Source organism: Ursus americanus, chromosome 9 (genome assembly GCF_024610735.1).
Source record: "Ursus americanus isolate L20-20 chromosome 9, mUrsAme1.1.p, whole genome shotgun sequence".
Classification (NCBI taxonomy): Eukaryota; Metazoa; Chordata; class Mammalia; order Carnivora; family Ursidae; genus Ursus; species Ursus americanus.
Genome location: NC_142135.1, coordinates 72,799,415 through 72,818,100, shown reverse-complemented (window position 1 = coordinate 72,818,100; position 18,686 = coordinate 72,799,415). Strand labels below are relative to the sequence as shown.

The following is an 18,686-nucleotide window of genomic DNA, read 5'->3' as shown; positions in this document are numbered from 1 at the left end:
CTACAACAATGAGAATGGATCATATTTCTTCTGCCTTCTCTTTCTGACCCTCTATCTCTCAATCCATATGCCTCTTTGGTCTTCAGGTTGAAGATAATTTTATTTTAATCTGTGACTGTATACTATTTTAAGCATAATTCCCCTTCTGGAGAATAACTGAGGAATGATGTTGTCCATCTGTATGATAAAAAGCCATCCTACGTTATGAAGTAACTGTGTGTGTGTGTGTGTGTGTGTGAGAGAGAGAGAGAGAGAGAGTGTGTGTGTGTGTGTGTGTGTGTGTTTTCAAGTGTAGAAGTTAAATGCAGAAAACTAAAAACAGTTATGTGCAAGAATAATTTCTTGGCATATTGCATTTGTACTTTATTAAAGCTGAAGTGACCCAAGTTGACTATATTAAGACAGAACAAAGAGTTCCAAATCAGTTTGGCTAACATGTTAGAAGTAAATTGGGAGCAATCTATAGCACTAGCCAGACTGTGGTACAGTCATTTGGTTCTGATTTTAATTGGCCAACCCATGCATGCATGGTGTGTGCGTAATGATTTCATTTCTTGACCATGGCACCATTTAGGTTTTGTTGACAAATATCTGCTTTTGCCAGCAGGGTTAGATATAAGCCTTATCAATTTCAATTTCATGTATCATGGCCAAATACTAGTTTAATTTCCTTCTATGAATGCTGGACCCTGTCTTCAGATTAATCTTGTTTTTACATTAGGCAGATTTAGGCATTTTCTATTTAGCACATAATTCTGATTGATAAAATGATGTCTGCTAATACTTACTGAGTGCTATAGAACTTCATAAGGTTGGTACTATTATAGTGTTCAGATGGGGAAACTGAAGGTTAGAAGAGTGGGTATACTTGCTGACATTTACACAACCAGCAAGGGCAAAGGAACTTTCAACTCCAGATCTCATTTCAAAAACCAGGGTTTTAGCCACCACACAATTTTGCTTTTGAACCCGTTTTGGGATGTGGCCTCTATTTTCATTCCTGTGTCCTATTGTCTGCAGCTCCATTCTGTAGGAGGTTAGTTACAAAGCACCAATATTAAGATTTTCTACGTGATAGTATTTTTATAACCACTTTGTTCCAGAGATAATAGGAGGGGTCCAATTATTTAGCTCAACTCTGTTGAACTCTGTGCATCGTGACTAAAAGGCATTTTGGCTAAAGGGCAGAATTCATTCACAACAATTATCACCAGTGCAGCAACCCAAAATTATATTACCAATAAAAAATATTTTAGTAGAAAAAAACGTGGCAGGTCTGCGTAAACTCTGAAGGAATAACTTCCATTGGCACCGTGAATGCTTATGATAATACCACAGAGGAGAAAAGAAGTTGAGTAGAGGGAGACAAAATACCAGAAGGCAGATAACATTGTTTCTACTTATGGTGTCACATAGTATGCAATTTAAAATAGGGAGTAGCCTGATTTATTTAGGTGGGCCTAATCTAAATCATATGAGCCCCTAAAAGCAAACATCATTCTCCTGCTGGTAGCAGAGGGAAAGAAAGATCCCAAGCATGAGAAGGGTTCAGAGCGCCCTTTATTGGCTTGGAGGTGAAGGAACTACACAAAGGAAGAGGAACCTCAGTTCTAAATCCACAAGGAACTGGATTCTGCCACCAACTTGAATGAGCCTGGAAGCAGAATTCTCCTCAAAGCCTCCAGAGAAGAGCCCAGCCCAGCCCACACCTTGAGTTCAGCTTGTGAGGCCCTGAGCAGAGAACCCGGCTGAGCCACATAGTGTCTGGATTTCTGACCCACAGAATCAAGAGGCAATAAAGGTCCTTGTTTGCAATAAAAAACTAACGTAGTATATAAATGATCAATTTTTTCATATGACCCCTGTAAGAATTTTTAAAAGAGAAATATTGCAGGGCGCCTGGGTGGCTCAGTCGGTTAAGCATCTGCCTTCGGCTCAGTTCATGATCCCGGGTCCTCAGATGGAGCCCCACACTGAGCCCCACATCAGGCTCCCTGCTCAGTGGGGAGTCTGCTTCTCCCTCTGCCTCTGTCTGCCGCTCCCCCTGCTTGTTCTCTCTCTCTCAAATAAATAAAATCTTTAAAAAAGAGAGAGAGAAATATTGCTCATTCTGAATAGTGAATGATACCTGAGAATATTTATTATGCCAGGTAATTAATTAGTTGTTCGGGGAGGTGAAAAGGGGTATAAGGCAGAATTACTTGTTAATCATATTACCAACACTGCTGCAAAGTCATAGTCTTTTCCCATGCCACTCTGTTTCAGGGCTACCTGGTTGGCCCTAGTTTAAAATCCAGAAGCATATATGGTTTCTTTTCCTTAGGATCTCACTTTAATGGGAATATCCAATCTATTATAGACATCAGAGAATTAGATTGTCTTCTTCAGGTCTAACTACCAAATAAATAGTGTATATCAATATTATAATAAAACATTTATTTTGCAAGGTAATAATAAATTGCTAAAAAAAACATGTAGTCAAAACTAGCTGGATTTAATCTATTGGTTTTTCCATGGTCAGTGGATTCATGCTTTGCCATATGTAACAGCATTTCACAGTGTTACAAGTAAACAGTTGTAAGGAAAATTAGTAAGGAGTGCATGTGGGGTATTGAATTCAAAATTGAATATATATTTTTAAAGATTTTATTTATTCATTTGAGAGAGAGAGAGAGACAAAGAGAGTACAAGCAGGGGGAGAGGCAGAGGGTGAGGAGAAAGCAGACTTCCCACTGAGCTGGGAGCCAGATGCAGGGCTCGATTCCAGGGCCTGGAGATCATGACCTGAGCTGAAGGCAGACACTCAACCATCTGAGCCACAGAGGCCCCCCTGAATATGAATTTTTGTGTTGAAAAATCAAATCAGAAATGTGGGGACTTTTATTTCCCTTTTCCCCTTTTTGTTGCAGATTAATCTTAAAGATATTGGTGAAATCTATAAAGTACGCATTGGACATGACAACAGTGGAAATGATCCCGCATGGTATCTGGAAGAAATTAGGCTTGAAAATATAGACACATGTGAGCTGTTTTGTCTAGCTATTGACTCCTGGATAGCTGAGAATGAAAATGGTGGAGATCTATGGAAAGAAATGCCTATTGCAAGAACTAATAAAGCACCTTTACCAGGTATATAATTTCCTTTCCTTTGTATATGTATTAAAAATTAAAACAATTGAGATGATGTAGAATGGAGATTGACAACCTTTTTCTGGAAAGGGCCAGACACTAAAAAATTACGGTTTGTGGGCCATAAAATCTATCCAAACAACTCAGCTTTGCCAGGGTTGTGAGACATCTGCTATAGATAATATGTAAACTAACAGTGTAGCTGCATTCCAATAAAACTTCCTTTGTGGACACTGAACCTGGAATTTCATGTAAATTTCATTTGTTAAGAAATAGGATTCTACTTTTAATTGTTTTTTTTTTAACCATTAAGAAAGGTAAAAAGCATTTTTAGCTCCTGTGCTGTATAAAAACATGTGCTGGTAGATTTCACCCACAGGCCACAGCTTGCCTACTCCTGACTTAGAATATTAGGCTTTAGGGTTAGCACTTGTATGGCTGTTCAAAGGTGAAAATGTATATGCAAGGATGTATGTGTGTTATCAATTCGTCTTTCTCTAGACGGTTTTGCTAGCCATTTAAATGAGGCTTTCCTCTTGTTTCCCTATATTAACAAATGTCAGCAATCATGAATTTGGGAGCACCTGAATTCCTTACTCAGTTTCGTTTCTTTTGCCTAAAAGTGAACTCACACATTGCTTTACTTGTCTCTCCATCCATTCCCTGCATCTCTCTGACAACCACCTTATTTTTGCCTCCACTGCTGTAGTGAAAATGTTCCCTCTCAATGGATGCTGATGGCTGTTTTGTTCCAAAATTAAATGATTGTGTGTGTGTGTTTTCTTGGTGTCCTAGACCTGTCTACTATATTCGTCACTGTTGATCCCTCATTTGACGAGGAAACGATTTCTAGAGGCTCTGGAACCAGACTCAGTGCATTAGTCTGGGCTTAGTGGTGTGTTTAGCTGTGTCACCCTGGGCAAGCTATTTAGCCTTTCTATCACTGGCTCCACTTGGTTCTCTTTCCTTGAACATATGGATTTAAATGCTTGATTCTTCCCTGCCCTTTTGAGCCTCTCTCTAACTTCTGCTGTTAACTCTACAGAGAGGTGTAATACTTCATCTTCAGCCATGTCCTCTTCCTTGCCTTGAGCCCCAGTGTTCCATTTGATGATTCACCACCTCATCATGTCTAATAACCATCCATGGTCTACTTAGCCATTTCACACAAGTAAAGGAAAACACATGTATACAAACAGGTATTAGGTGCCAAGTGTCTGCCGGGAGTACAAAGAACCAGGGAATAGAAAGATGACTCAGAAAGGGCTTCCATTCCCCAGAAATTATTTAGTTTTGTGGTTTCAGTTCTTATTTTAGCTGCAATGACTCCCCGCTTTCTGCCTTGTCATCAGTTTCTTCTCTTCAACTTTGTTACAAGTCTTCACTCCAGAGCTCACTGATGCTTTGAACCCACCACAACTCCATCAGAAGTCACCACCCTTGCCCCTCCACTTCAGCCTATTTCCTTTAAGACTACATGGAGAGTCTGGTCTTTCTATACCAAATTCACATTGATTAGCCTCTCTCCAACAGGGGCCTGTTTTATGTATTCTCAATCCCTATTAGATTGATGCACAGCACAGGACACATGGGCTGTGTGCTGTAGAAATACTTGTAGATTAATTCAGATATAGAAAAAACAAGATTTAGGATAATAGCAGCTTAATGAAAGGAGAAATATTTAATACTAATTCTTTATATTTGTATATATTTTCACAGTTTATGAAAGCATTTCCTCATGGAAAATCTCATTTAATACATAAATCTCTAGACCCTAACAGTTTTAGTTGCCCTATAGTCATGCGAGGATGACAGTAGTATCCAGGAATGTCAGAATGAAATGGAAAAGATAAAAGGGTCCTAAGAAATTGAGAATTACATGTCAGTACCTGTGATGAACATAGATGCAGAAATCCTCAACAACATATTAGCAGACTAAATTCAACAATACATTAAAAGAATCATACACCATGATCAAGTGGAGATTTATTTCAGGGGTGCACAGATGGTTCAACACCTACAAATCAGTTAATATGAGATGCCACTTTAACAAAATGAAGGATAAAAATCATATGATCATCTCAATAAATGCAGGAAAAGCATTTGACAAAATTCAGCAGCCATTTATGATAAAAACTCAGAAAAGTGGGTATAGAGGGAATGTACTTCAACATAATAAAGGCATGAATGACAAACTCACAGCTAACATGCTCAGGGTTGAAAAGTTAAAAGATCAGGAATAAGACAAGGATGCCCACTCCCACCATTTTTATTCAACATAGTACTGGAAGCTCTAGCCAGAGCAATTAGGCAAGAAAAAGAAATAAAAGGCATACAAATTGGAAAGGAAGAAGCAAAACTGTTACTGTTTGCAGCTGACATATTATATATAGGAAATCCTAAAACTCCATCAGAAAACTATTAAGACTAATAAATGACTTAGGTAAAGTTGCAGGATACGAAGTCAACACACAAAAAACCTGTTGCATTTTTTTACACTAATCACAAACTATCAGAAAGAGAAATTAAGAAAGCAATCCTATTTACAATTGCATTGAAAAGAATAAAATACATAGGAATAAATTTAACCAAGGGAGAGAAAAACCTGCATATGGAAACCTATTAGACATTAATGAAAGAAATTGAAGACACTAATAAATGGAAAGATATTCCAGTGCCAAAGCTTTCTTGAGGAAGAAGAACAAAGCTGGAGGTATTTCACTCCCTGATTTCAAACTATATTACGAAACAATCAAAACAGTCTGGTATTAGCATTAAAAAAGACCCATAGATCAATGGAACAAAATAGAGAGCCCAGAAGTAATCCCACATATATGTGGTCAATGAATTTATGACAGAGGAGCCAAGAATATACAGTAGGGAAAGGACAATCTCTTCAATAAATGGTGCTGGGAAAACTGGACAGCTACATGTAAAAGAACAAAACTGGACCACTATCTAACACCATACACAAAAATTAACTCAAAACGGATTAAATACTTGAACATAAGAATAAAAACCGTAGGAACGCCTGGGTGGCTCAGTTGGTTAAGTGTCTGCCTTCAGCTCAGGTCATGATCCCAGGGTCCTGGGACTGAGTCCCACATCAGACACCCTGCTCAGTGGGGAGCCTGCTTCTCTCTCTGCCTGCAGCTTCCCCTGCTTGTGCTCTCTCTCTGACAAGTAAATAAATAAAATCTTTAAAAAAAGACTTAAAACCATAAAATTCCTAGAAGAAAATGTAGGAGGTAAGCTCCTTATCATAGATCTTCATGATTTCTTTTTTAATCTGACATTGAAAGCAAAAACAACAAAAACAAGTGAGATTACATCAAATTAAAAAGCTTCTACACAAAAAAGGAAACCAGCAACAAAATGAAAAAGCAACTTACTGAATGGGTGAAAATAATTGCAAATCATATATTTGACGAAGGGCTAGTAATCTAAAATATATAAAGAACTCATACAATTTAATAGGAAAAAACAATCCAATTAAAAAATGGGCAGATCCAAATAGATACTTCCTAAAGAAGTAATGTATGGAACTGACAGTAGTTACACTTGTGATGAGCATAACATATGTATAACCTTGTCAAATCATTACCCATTGTACACCTGAAACTAATGTACATTGTGTGTCAACTATACGCCAAAAAAAAGACAGTCATATGGCCAACCAGTACATGAAAAGATGCTCAAATCATAATCATCAGGGAAATGCAAATCAAAACCAATGAGATACCACCTCACATCTGTTAGAATGGATATGATCAAAAAGGCAAGACATAACAAGTGTTGGTGAGGATGTGGAGAAAAGGGAGCCCTTGTGCATTCCCAGTGTTGGTGAGAATGTAAATTGGTGCAGGCACTGTGGAAACAGTATGGAAGTTCCTCAAAAAATTAAAAATAGAACTACCATATGATCCAGCTATTTCACTTCTGGGTATTCATCCAGAGAAAATGAAAACACTAATTTGGAAAGATATAAGGACCCCCAAGTTTATTGCAGCATTATTTACAATAGCCAAGATAGAGTAACAACCTAAGTGACCCTCCATGGATGAATAGATAAAGAAATTTTGGCTTTTATATATATTTAATATAAATATAATTATAATATATATACCAAATAATTATATATATTATAATTATATATACCAAAGTTATATATATTATACTATATATATGGCATATAATTATATGTACTAGTGCATATTATGCCATAGTATATACAATTTTGCTATATAAATATAATTATGTTTATATACTTATAGAATTATTTGGTATAATATGTACAATTTTGGTATTTTGTATATGTATAGATGTATATGTATATATGTATATGTGTATGTATATGTGTGTGTATATATATATATATAGATACACATATATAAATGAAGTATTATTGAGCCATAGAAAAGAATGAAATCTTACCAGTTGTGACAACATGGATGGACCTCGAGGGCATTTTGGCAAGTGACATAAGTCAGACAGAGAAAGGCAAATACTGTATGATCTCTTTTGTATGTGGAATCTAAAAACAAAAAACAAACAAAAAAACCCAAGCTCATAGATACAGAGAACATATTGGTGGTTGCAAGAGGTAGAGATGGGGATAGAAGAAATGGGGAACTGTTTTTTTTCCCCTTACTTTAAATAAATTGAAAAATAAATTTTTTAAAAAACTCAGCATGTTCTGTTGCATAAATCATTTTAAACTGATGTAGGAATGTTAGAAACTGATTTAGGAATGTTAGAAATACAGAGTATATATGAGGAAAAATTAGAGCTGATATCCAGCAGTTGGGGAAAAGATTTAGAATCCTACTAGTCACCCTGTTGCTAACATCTGTCAAGAATCCATTCTGCTTTTTAAAAACGACGTATAGGGGCACCTGGGTGGCTCAGTCCATTAAGCATCCAAGTCTTGATTTTTGGCTCAGGTCATGATCTCATGATCTTGTGAGATTGAGCCCCATGTCGATGCTGGGTGTGGAGCCAGCTCAAGGTTCTCTCTCTCCCTCTCCCTCTGCCCCTCACCCTGCCTCTCCCCCCACCCAAAATAATGTATAGAAGGATTTTGAAATCCATGGTACCAATAAGAGACAGAAGAAATCATATTGACCTGCTATATTAGTTATATCTCAATTTATATTGTTTTAAAAAGCTGCATTTTACCCTTCCTTCTCCCTTCCTTCTCCTACCGATCTTCCTATTTCTTATGTTCCATAGATGAGTGAAACCATATGATAATTGTCTTTCTCTGCTTGACTTATTTCACTTAGCATAATCTCCAGTCCTGCCCGTGTTGCTGCAAATGTTGTATAATCGTTCCTTCTGATGGCTGAGTAATATTCCATTGTATATATAGAAGAATGAAGGGGGGGATAAACAGAAGGGGGAATGAACCATGAGAGACTGTGGACATCTGGGAAACAAACTGAGGGCTTCAGAGGGGAGGGGGGGGTGGGGGATTGGGATAGGCCGGGAGGGCACATATTGCATGGTGCACTGGGTGTTATATGCAAATAATGAATCATGGAACATTGCATCAAAAACGGGAGGTACTGTATGGTGACTAATATAACAAAACAAAATTATTAAAAAAATAAAAAGCTGCATTTAAAAAAACGAACTTTATTTAAACTCTATTTGACAATTATTTTGCATTTCTTCCAATTGCTTCCTCTTTGACATTTGCACAGTTTGTTACATGTAAAAAAAAAAGTGGAAAGCAATTGTATGGGTTTTTTAAAAAAATCCAAGATACAAAAGAAACTCCATTGTGCTTTAAATGAACTATTGATTTTGGGTTCATTTAACTTGAGCAGCAATAAAGACTCAGCATGTCTCCCCTGCATCATTCTGTTCATCCTTTTCCCAAACTAGCTAATGAAACTTTATCCATTAGCATTTCCCGTTTAAAGGGCTAATTTCTTCGCTGAAGCGCATGAGCCATTTCTACAACATTTTCTCCTCCAAAATAATATAATGTAATACATGATTCCTAGAGTTAATCTGATCTAGTCATTTTTTTCCAGTTCTGACAAATCCATCTAGCTACCCCTTTCTCAGTTTGATTATTCGCTCATTTAGGGGAAAATCAATTAAATAAGAAAACAAGAAGACAATGACACCTCAATGCTCAGATTTAACTAGGGATCAAAACCTACTGGTGAGCAAGAAGCAGTCCAGGCATGCTGAGTATTGCTTTTGGAAAGTCATTCTTGGTGCCAAGAGGTTCATTTACTATTCTTGTGACATCAAGGAAAGCCACAGCAGAATCAAACCACTGAATTGATGCTTCTCTGGTTTGGGTTTGAAAGGAGGACTGAGAAGGGGTTGACCTTCAATATTTTGGGATTGTCTGTTCATCTGTCAAAATATTCTGAAGCTGGCCCAGGGAAGAGCACAAAGAATGATTGTAGAGGAACTTCTTTTTAAAATGAAGCTATTAATACTTAGGTTTGTCAGGCTGGATAGAGTCCTAGGGACACTTGAGGGTTATATATTTTTTTAATTTAGTAGCACAAAAAGAGTGCTTTTCCTTGCAGTTGGCACTTACACTCTGAGCCAATTAATTTTGTGACTTTGGCTCTTCTTTTCAAAAGATTACTGGAATGTTTTCAAAAGAAAAGTTTTTTTTTTTTTTTTTAGACTATTAGTCTATAAATCGTCACTCTTTGAGGGCTGAGCTGGATTGCTAGCGGGATCAGAACAATCTTCTCTTGGAGAGCAGCACTGCCAAACTGAGCCTGTTCACATGCATGGTTTCCACACCTTCCTCCAATTTGCTCACCATCTGCCATGTTTGTGGGAAGAGGCACCAAGAGGAGCTGATCATCATTGCTTGATTGTCCTTAACGATCTTTAGTTAATGGCCTGCTAGGCATGCCCAGGACTGATAAGAATGCCTACTCAGCTAACAGTGGCCTCTTCACAGGTTCTAGCTCCAGGCTTTCTTCAGGGGAGACCCATGATAATGGGAGGAGAGGTTTGGGGCCACAACTGTGGCCGAAGAAATGTTTGATACTAGGGTTTGGTAAGCCTGAGGAAGCATGGTTCACTTCCAAACAAGAAATAACTCTCAGGGAATGTAAGAAAGTACCATCATAATAGAAATGCAACTGCTTTAAAATATTTGTATTTATCAGATTTTAATTAGTGAGAAAATAAGTGTCTTTCTGAGCACTTGCGGATAACCTACAGCAAGTTTTGGATGGCTGAGCTAAGTTTGAAAAAACAAGCCAACTTTCTGTAATGCTTTAGCCTTTACCACAATACCCATGCTCTAAGGGAAAATGTGGGCTCTAGAGACAGAGACACTTTCATTGGTGAGACATCTGACATTTAGAGAAGCAGAGCCTGACTTCCAAACCTTGGCCTCAATCACAGGCTTTGTGAACTGGGGCAAGTTACACAAGTTTTCTCGGTCTCAGTCAGTCTGTCTGTGAAATGGAACATATAATACCTATGATTAGAGTGATTGCCATATAATTCATCATTCAAACCAGGACATTTCTGAGAGAGAAAAAAGGCTCTGTTAGTGCATGAGAACAATGAGCATCAATTGCGACCATTCCAAGGGAAAGTAGAAATGGGGTCACCCATTGGGTTTTCATCAGGAGAGTATGAATATGGTATTTGTCACAGAAGAGGAACTCAATTCACACTAAATTAATTTCTTTGTTTTCTCCCTTCAACTTGTCTTTCCCTCCTGCTTCCTTCATACCATTTAGCTGGTATCATGATGGGATGGCAAACACAAAGAACAATTTGGGATTAGGACAGGCTATTACTCTCAACCCCACAGCCAGAATGACCTTCTTAAAATATCGATCAGATATGTCACTCCTTTGCTTATGACCCTCCAAGGTTTCCCAACATACTAAAAGCCAAAGTTATTATTATTCCGACAAAGCCTGCTCACCCAGACTCCATTGTCAGTGTTCCTTGATGGGGCCAGGCAAGCTGTCCCTTCAGCCCTATATTCTGTCGGTGGGCCTGTGCCTCCCCCAGGCCTCTGCATGGCCAACTCCTTCACCTTCAGTCAGGTTTCTGGTCCCAGGGACCTTCTCAGTGAGGCCTTCCTGGAGACCCTCGATAAAACACGAAGAAATTCTACTCCCTTCCCACCCTGGCACTTCTCTCTACAGCTCAGAGGTATTTCTTTTTCAGCAATAAGATAAATATTTTCAAACAAGGGGCACATGAAGATTCAGTCCTAAACCGCCAATGTACAGTGGTCTCGGGCCACAAACCTTCAGTGCAGACTGAAGTGTCTGCACGTGTTTAACATGGAATCTCATTTGCCATCTGTTTCTGAGATCAGATTTCTCTGGGCAGTTTGTATCAACATGAGCACACCACGATGAGTGCTGAGAAAGCTTAATTCTTGATGACCTGAGAGAAAGCACTAAACGGTCCATTAATTAAATCAAATTAAAGCTTCAGCCAAGGGGTTTGTCTTGGGGAAGTTCAGCTGTGCTGCCTGGAGAACTCTACAGGTGCCAGAGCCAATGCTCCTCCTCCCTGAGGTGGTACAGGCAGCCCTCCGTGCTCACCAGCACCACAGGTGCCTTGTGCAGGTAGGAGCTGCCTCGCATGGGGAGGAATGCAGAAGGCCCTGGCAGGGCAAAGTCATTCAGCACTACCTAGGAACATTTGAGCATGATGACTAACAACATGGCACCAGGAAGTTCCCCCAAATGTAGATAATTACATTTCGTTTTTCTGATTAGGAAATTCTTCAGAAACACACACACACATGCAACTTACATTCCCTAAAAATACTGTGTGCACTTTGACAGAGATGGGGGCACAAATGCGAGGTTCATGGCCTTCTAAACTTTTTTCCTTAGACTCCATGATTATTTGTTTATAAAATCCAAGTTGATAGACCTGAGATGTTTTGAGAGTTTGTCTCCCAGGATGGAGAAAAGGGCACTGAGAGATCATGGCCCCAGGGCCATGGGCTAGTTGGAGAGATTTGGGAGACCAGCTGCTCCAGAGACCATTTGATGCCACTGTCTCTAAATTGGAGAACTATGTATTTAGAAGGGCTGGGGTGTACAGTCTTCCAGTAAGGACCCTACTTAAGATTTAAGGTCCCGTGAGTTTCACTGAAGTAGTCTTGTATTTATGCTCAACTCAAGACATGGAGCGTGTGTGTGTGCGTGTGTGTGTGTGTGTGTGTGTGTGTGTGTATGTCCATCTACACATATTTGCACAGAAGCATGTCTCTCTAGGGTAAGTCCCAAAATTTCACCACCCAATGAAACAATGGAAGTAGGCAACTTTGGGGATACAGCTGGAAGAATAATATTTTTGTATGACTCTATTATTTATTTGATAGATGGGGAATTTTTTTGGCAGCATATTGAGAACTCCTGGATGGTTTGGATCAAAAGAGAATAACATCACTGGGCCATACCACACAAGGGAGTTGAGGCAACATTTCAAATGAGCTCACTTAGGAGGAGCTTCTAGCACGAGTCTGGGAGGGAGGGCTTGACAAAGCCAGTTCCCTGCCCCCTTTTCTTTCTGCAGTCACTTCCTGGGACTGCTGGTACTCCTCAGACCCTCCAGGGTGAGAGTCTGGGAGGCCAAAGTCTCCCGTCCACTCACTCCTACACACCAAGATCACAGATCAAGGAGACAAAGCCAAAGGGCCAGAAACAAGTGGACCCTGAAAGAAACTGGGGAATGAGAGCAAAGTTGGGAGCAAAAGGGCCTGGGAATGTAGCCTTGGTTTAAAGCACAGTTCTGGGTGCAGAGCAGCCATGGCACATTCTAGATGATTCATACTTGAGCGGTTTGGGGGATAATCAGCAGAGATCAGTACACAGCACTTTTTGATAGAAGGGTGGATTAATAAGCATTCATTTATTCAGTACTGTTCAGTAAACATTTACATGTACTGGGAGGTGGGGGTTCAAAACTGAACAAAATGTGAGCCCTGCACTCACAGCCCATGAGGTTTAGGAGGGGAGATGAAGATGCCCAGTACACAGGTACGTGCACTCCTGGGGGGTTATGTTCGGTGCAAGGGCAGACATGGTTTGGACCACAGACAAATCTGTGAATGCAGCCAACTGCTTGATAGAGCATTGATGATCTCAGGTGACTTTCATAGCAGAATCACCCAATATTCTTTCATGATTTATTCAAAATCATCCTAAATTGAAAAGATTGCTTCCCTTTAGGCGATTTCTCTGGCAGTAGCTGTTTTAATGTAGGAGGAAAATGTCCTCGTTCAACTATTTTATTATGACATTCTAATACTAATGAATGGCAGACTGTGGGAAAAGGCAGCAGCCTGCTTCTTCCTGTATTTACTTCTGGGGATGACTTTATTTGGTCATTCATCAGTACTTCTTCAGTTCAGTTGGTTAGTGGTGGTCCTTTCTTCCTGAACAATACACTGGCCCCCCATGACCCTATGGACTCCATTTAGTTCTGCAAAGAAACTTCTTTTTTTTTTAAGATTTTATTTATTTACTTGGCAGAGAGAGAGGGAGCACAAGCAGGGGGAGCAGCAGGCAGAGGGAGAGGGAGAAGTAGGCTCCTCATGAGCAGAGAGCCTGATGTAGGGCTCGATCTCAGGACCCTGGGATCATGACCTGAGCCGAAGGCAGATGCTTAATTGACTGAGCCACCCAGGTGCCCCTGTAAATAAACTTCTGGTGCCTAAATATTTAAAACATTCCATTTCAGCAGCTTTGTGAAAAGGCTGCCTCATCACCATACACTTTGATTATATGGTACCTTGGGTAATCAAGAAATGGGCTACCAAGGGAAAGAAAAACTTCTTGGCATGATAAAATATTAAGGGGTGATCCTTTGAATGGAATTCAGATTAAAATTACAGGACTGTACTAAATATATTTTGTAAACAGTGAATTGGATTCAATTCCTTTACATGTTCATTCAAAAATCAGGCAGGTATAGGTTTGAGACAATTTTTCTGGATATCCTCCAGGTTACTCCTTCTGCATTGTTTTTATCATCATGTCATGGATTTGAATCTTCACAATCACAACTTTGAGGGGTACAAAAATATAACTTTTTTCATGCTCCATAGCTGATTAAAATCACACCCTTTGTAAAGAAACTTTTTGGGGTGATAGAAATATTCTCTATCTTGATGGTGGTGGTAGTTACAGGACTTGTAAACATTTCCCAAAATTCATCACATTGTATAACTTAAAAGAGTGAATTTTGCCACATGTAAATAATATCTCTACAAACCTGATGTAAAAATAATCCAAGCCCCTATTTCCATGGATGATGGAAATCTTAATCATTGTAACTCAAAATAAGCTCAGTCACTTCCAATATAAAGCTTAGTTTCTTTTGGTCAAAAATTGGTCTATTCAGAATTCTCATTTTCTCCCATCCCTACTCCATGTCACCCTCAGTTCCTGGATGTCACCTTCAACTGTGAAGAGGACCCTCGGTGTGGCTATCTCTGAGGCATCTCATTCTATTTCCTCTTTAGGTATCACCTCCTCCCTCTTCTGCCAAAGGAAACACAGGTCCTACCATGGCTTTATTTTCCCTCTCCTAAACTTCCAGTGAAAAATCACATTTGAGGAATTTTTTTCACCCCCCCAGGCCATGTGACATTTTTAATATATTTAATATATTTTTGTGGCTAAGAAATTATATATATATATCGATATATATATATATATATATATATCGATATATATATAGGGATATATATATATCCCTATGAAGGACAAATATATATATATATATTTTTAACTCTATACTTGCTGTAGTAAGCAGAGACTAAAAAATCCAAGATTTCTTGAACGGAAATCTTAAGGATACTATTTATGGAGATGTTAATGCTTGGAGTTGATGCTGATAAATCATCATTAACAAATGCTTGGCACAGATTCTGGCCTAAGATGATGTCTGAGGGGACAAAAAAAACAACCTGCAGGTGAAAATTTGAGAGATTTTTGTGTCACTCGTGAGGTGATGTTAAATCTTATTATGTAGGCTACAAGTTTGTCGGCCCAAAGAATGCTGAGCTTTGATAGCGATATGTGTGCTACGCATTCCTTGAAAGATGGGAAAAGTTTTGAAATGACTATAAGAATCGGTAAATATAAGGATGAGAGAGTTGAAGGTGATGACATTGAGAACACAGGTGAAATAAATGCCCTTCCCCCCAATGGTGAAAATATATAGTTTGGCTATGAACTGAATTGGATGACAGTTGTGGCAAACAGGCAGACAAGCAATGTTATTATTGGGTGCTTATGGCAGACTTCGTCAGCGTGAGTAAGGCTCACGGCAGCTGAGGCTCCTAATTGTCCAAAAGAAAAATTTAGCATCAACTATGGTAAAAAGAACATTAAAAAATTGGGGACAAAATGTCTAATATTTATGGATAACCTAAAGCAACAAGTTAACTCTTTCAATACTTTTAGCTAATTCATGGTGAGAGATGTATATTAGTAACTACTTAAAATCTGGTGCTCTAAGAATACTTATTTGTGGCCAGAATGATTGATTAGTAATACTTGTCTTTGAATATGTTCGAGTAAAATGATCTCTTCCATTCTGTATAACACCCATGTCTAGAAACCCAGCCTTGAATTTTTCAAGTATTTGAGGTAAATATAAATTTTCTTCTAACTCACATTTTTTACTTTCTGTTGCCCTCCCTCAGGATTTCACCTCCCTGTGTGTGGGGGGTCCCTCTCTTAGAGATAATTTGTTAGCCTTCTACATTTTTACAACAATGCAGGTCATTTAGCTAGAACATATGCTCTGCCTTTGAATCAACAACATCGAGACCTGACTTTCATGCCCAAGGAGAGAGACTGAACAAAGAATTCTGAGATCTTCACTTGCCAAGACTTGTTTAAAACACATAATATTTTAAGGTGCATCTATACAACATGTTAACTAGGCATTCTTTAAAGTCTCCCTTTATATTAAAGGAAGAATTTTGTATTGCCTTAAGGATCATGAAAAAGTTTGGACTTAGAATCTGTTGTTATGAATTTAGCATTAAAAAAGCCTACATGCTTTTGTTGAAGAACTATAGCAAATTCTTAGTGAATTATGTAATACTGTACAATTGAAGTTGAGTCAATGTTAAAGATTTCAGCCAAATGTCTGTTTCTCTGGGTGGGATTATATGTATTCTTTCAATTTCTAATTCAAACTATGTAATTTTTTGATGTGGTTTGAGAATAAAATTTAGTGCTCAACTATGATACCCACTTTGTTCTAAATACACGGTACATTTAATTCTCCTTGAATTTTAGATGGCAAGCGATTCTTTTTTTTTTTTTTTGGTGCTTGTGCACTAAACTTAATTTATAACAGCTTCTGGGAATACAATGTAGAGAAATATTTAAGTTGTGTGTAGGTAGCAGGCAAGGTGCATGATTTGATCATGGGACAATGGGTACATTGGTTGTACATTGTGTACAGTGACTGAGGGAGCACGGAGTGTTGTTCTTTATGCCCTAAGTATATGATCTCTGTCCTAAATAATTTTTGATATGTCCTTTTTTAGACCTTTAAGAATTAATATATTTACTTTAGATGTGTTTTAATATTTTAAATGTCTTCATTTGTTTTTAAAGTTGTAAACAAGTTCACTCTTCCTCTGAAACAACGAAAAAATTCTCAGTAAACAGAAGCAAGTCTTCACTATTGACACCTCCAATCATGCTTGTCCACATACTTGTTTTCATGAAGAATTCTAACATAAGTTTTGGCTTAATTCAGTTCAGGCAATTACCCATGTTGTAAGACCAGATCTTCTTTATAGGAAGTTTAAAAGATTTCTTTGGTTGTCCTAAATTCATGAGAAGTGTTCTAATTTTCTGCTTAAGCTCAGCTGGGTTTCACTCTGGGGTATTTTAGAATATGTAAGACTGCTCAAAGAGACTGATTTATTTTCTCTGCTTACACCATTTCCCAGTATACCACATTTGTCTTTTTAAAGGTCAGGCACGATGGAAACAGGCAATGTTTCTCACTTACCTTGTTTTCTTAGTTGTTGGATTTTCATGTCTGAGTTCTTGGGAAAATGTTAATGTGAATTTCTATAAATGCAACTGTTCAATTGCACAGAGAATGAGTTAAAAAGCATTCTAGGACTTGGAATAAAAAGTACTCATTGTGTCCAAGATATTATTCATATTAGTTGTACCAGCAAGAGCAATCTCATTTCTAATTAGTGACTTTGACCAGTGTCTCAAAAATTGCCTTAATTCTAAGGTCAGATATGGTGGATTATAATTTGCTGGTACCTCCCTGGTCTCTTTTTAAAAAACTTAAATTTGTATCTCTCTAAGATCTTTGTATTTTTCTCCTCTCTCAAGAATGCTATTAAAAATCCCCATTATTGGCGTAGTGATCTCTGAGAAGTAGCAGCATGAATGACCAGCTGCGATTAGAACAGCCAAACTTTGGGGGGAAAGTTGCCACTTTCATCTAATGAAGAGAGAGGAGAGGTTTTTTTTAAATACAACTTTTCATAATAACTATGAAAGTATAGTGGTTAATGAAAGTGCATAATTGCTAACAATAATTATTTTGAAATTGTAGTTTGGGGAATAGTTGAGTCTTATGAATGAGGTAAACATGGGATAGCCGAGAGTCTGTTTGAATGGGGTCTGCATTAGGAAAAGAGCTGGGACCAACCACCATGGAGAAACTCATGTTAGCTAGATTAGGCAACATTCTGATTGTTTTTCTGGGTATCTAATACATTCAGAGAGAAAATAAAAATGAGAAAGATAATATCGGATTTCTGACATTTCAGTGGTCATTTATGAGATCTACACGTACACGGGCAGGAAGCCAGGTGCAGAGACAGAGTCTAACGTGCTTATCAACCTCATTGGCATCAGAGGAGATTCAGGGAACCGAAGGCTTCATCAATCCCAAAATAACAAAGTCAAGTTTCGGCGTGGACAGGTAATAGAAAGATATTTATCAATTCCTACCTACCATCCTTTCTCTATTTTTTTTAAACTAAAAAGACAGAAAATTTCAGATCTGCTCATTTGATACCAATTAGGAAGTACGGGGAGGTGTGGGCACTTCTGGGTGCGCGTCGTATTGTCCGGGGCTGAGTGGAGGTAGGCTTAACCAGGAACAGCACAACCATAAGTAACTTCCACTTTTTTTCTGCGATTAAAAACAAACAAAAGCCAGAAACAAAACAACCGAGATTATACCTCCAGCTAGGGCACTCTGGCTCGTAACAAAGTAACTATCTTGCTGACAGCTAGAAACATTTGATAAATACCTTTCAATATTGGTTTTAAACTCATGGATCGGAAGAATAAACATAGTTAAAATGTCCATGCTACCCAGAGCAATATACACTTTCAATGCCATCCCGATCAAAATACCAATGACATTTTTCAAAGAACTGGAACAAATAGCCCTTAAATTTGTGTGGAATCAGAAAAGGCCCCGAATCGCCAAGGAGTTGTTGAAAAGGAAAAACAAAGCTGAGGGCATCACGTTGCCTGATTTCAAGCTATACTACAAAGATGTGATCACAAAGA

At 38.3% G+C, this 18,686-nt stretch overlaps 1 protein-coding gene across 1 annotated transcript in view; it reads left to right on the top strand.

Annotated features, from left to right (window-relative positions):
- Window positions 1–18,686, top strand: part of RP1 (RP1 axonemal microtubule associated) — a 296,245-nt gene that overhangs the window by 258,430 nt on the left and 19,129 nt on the right. The window contains exons 26-27 of the mRNA XM_087864419.1: window positions 2,910–3,129; window positions 17,933–18,087. Coding sequence (XP_087720545.1) covers window positions 2,910–3,129; window positions 17,933–18,087 — 375 coding nt within the window. The remainder of the gene's footprint in view (window positions 1–2,909; window positions 3,130–17,932; window positions 18,088–18,686) is intronic.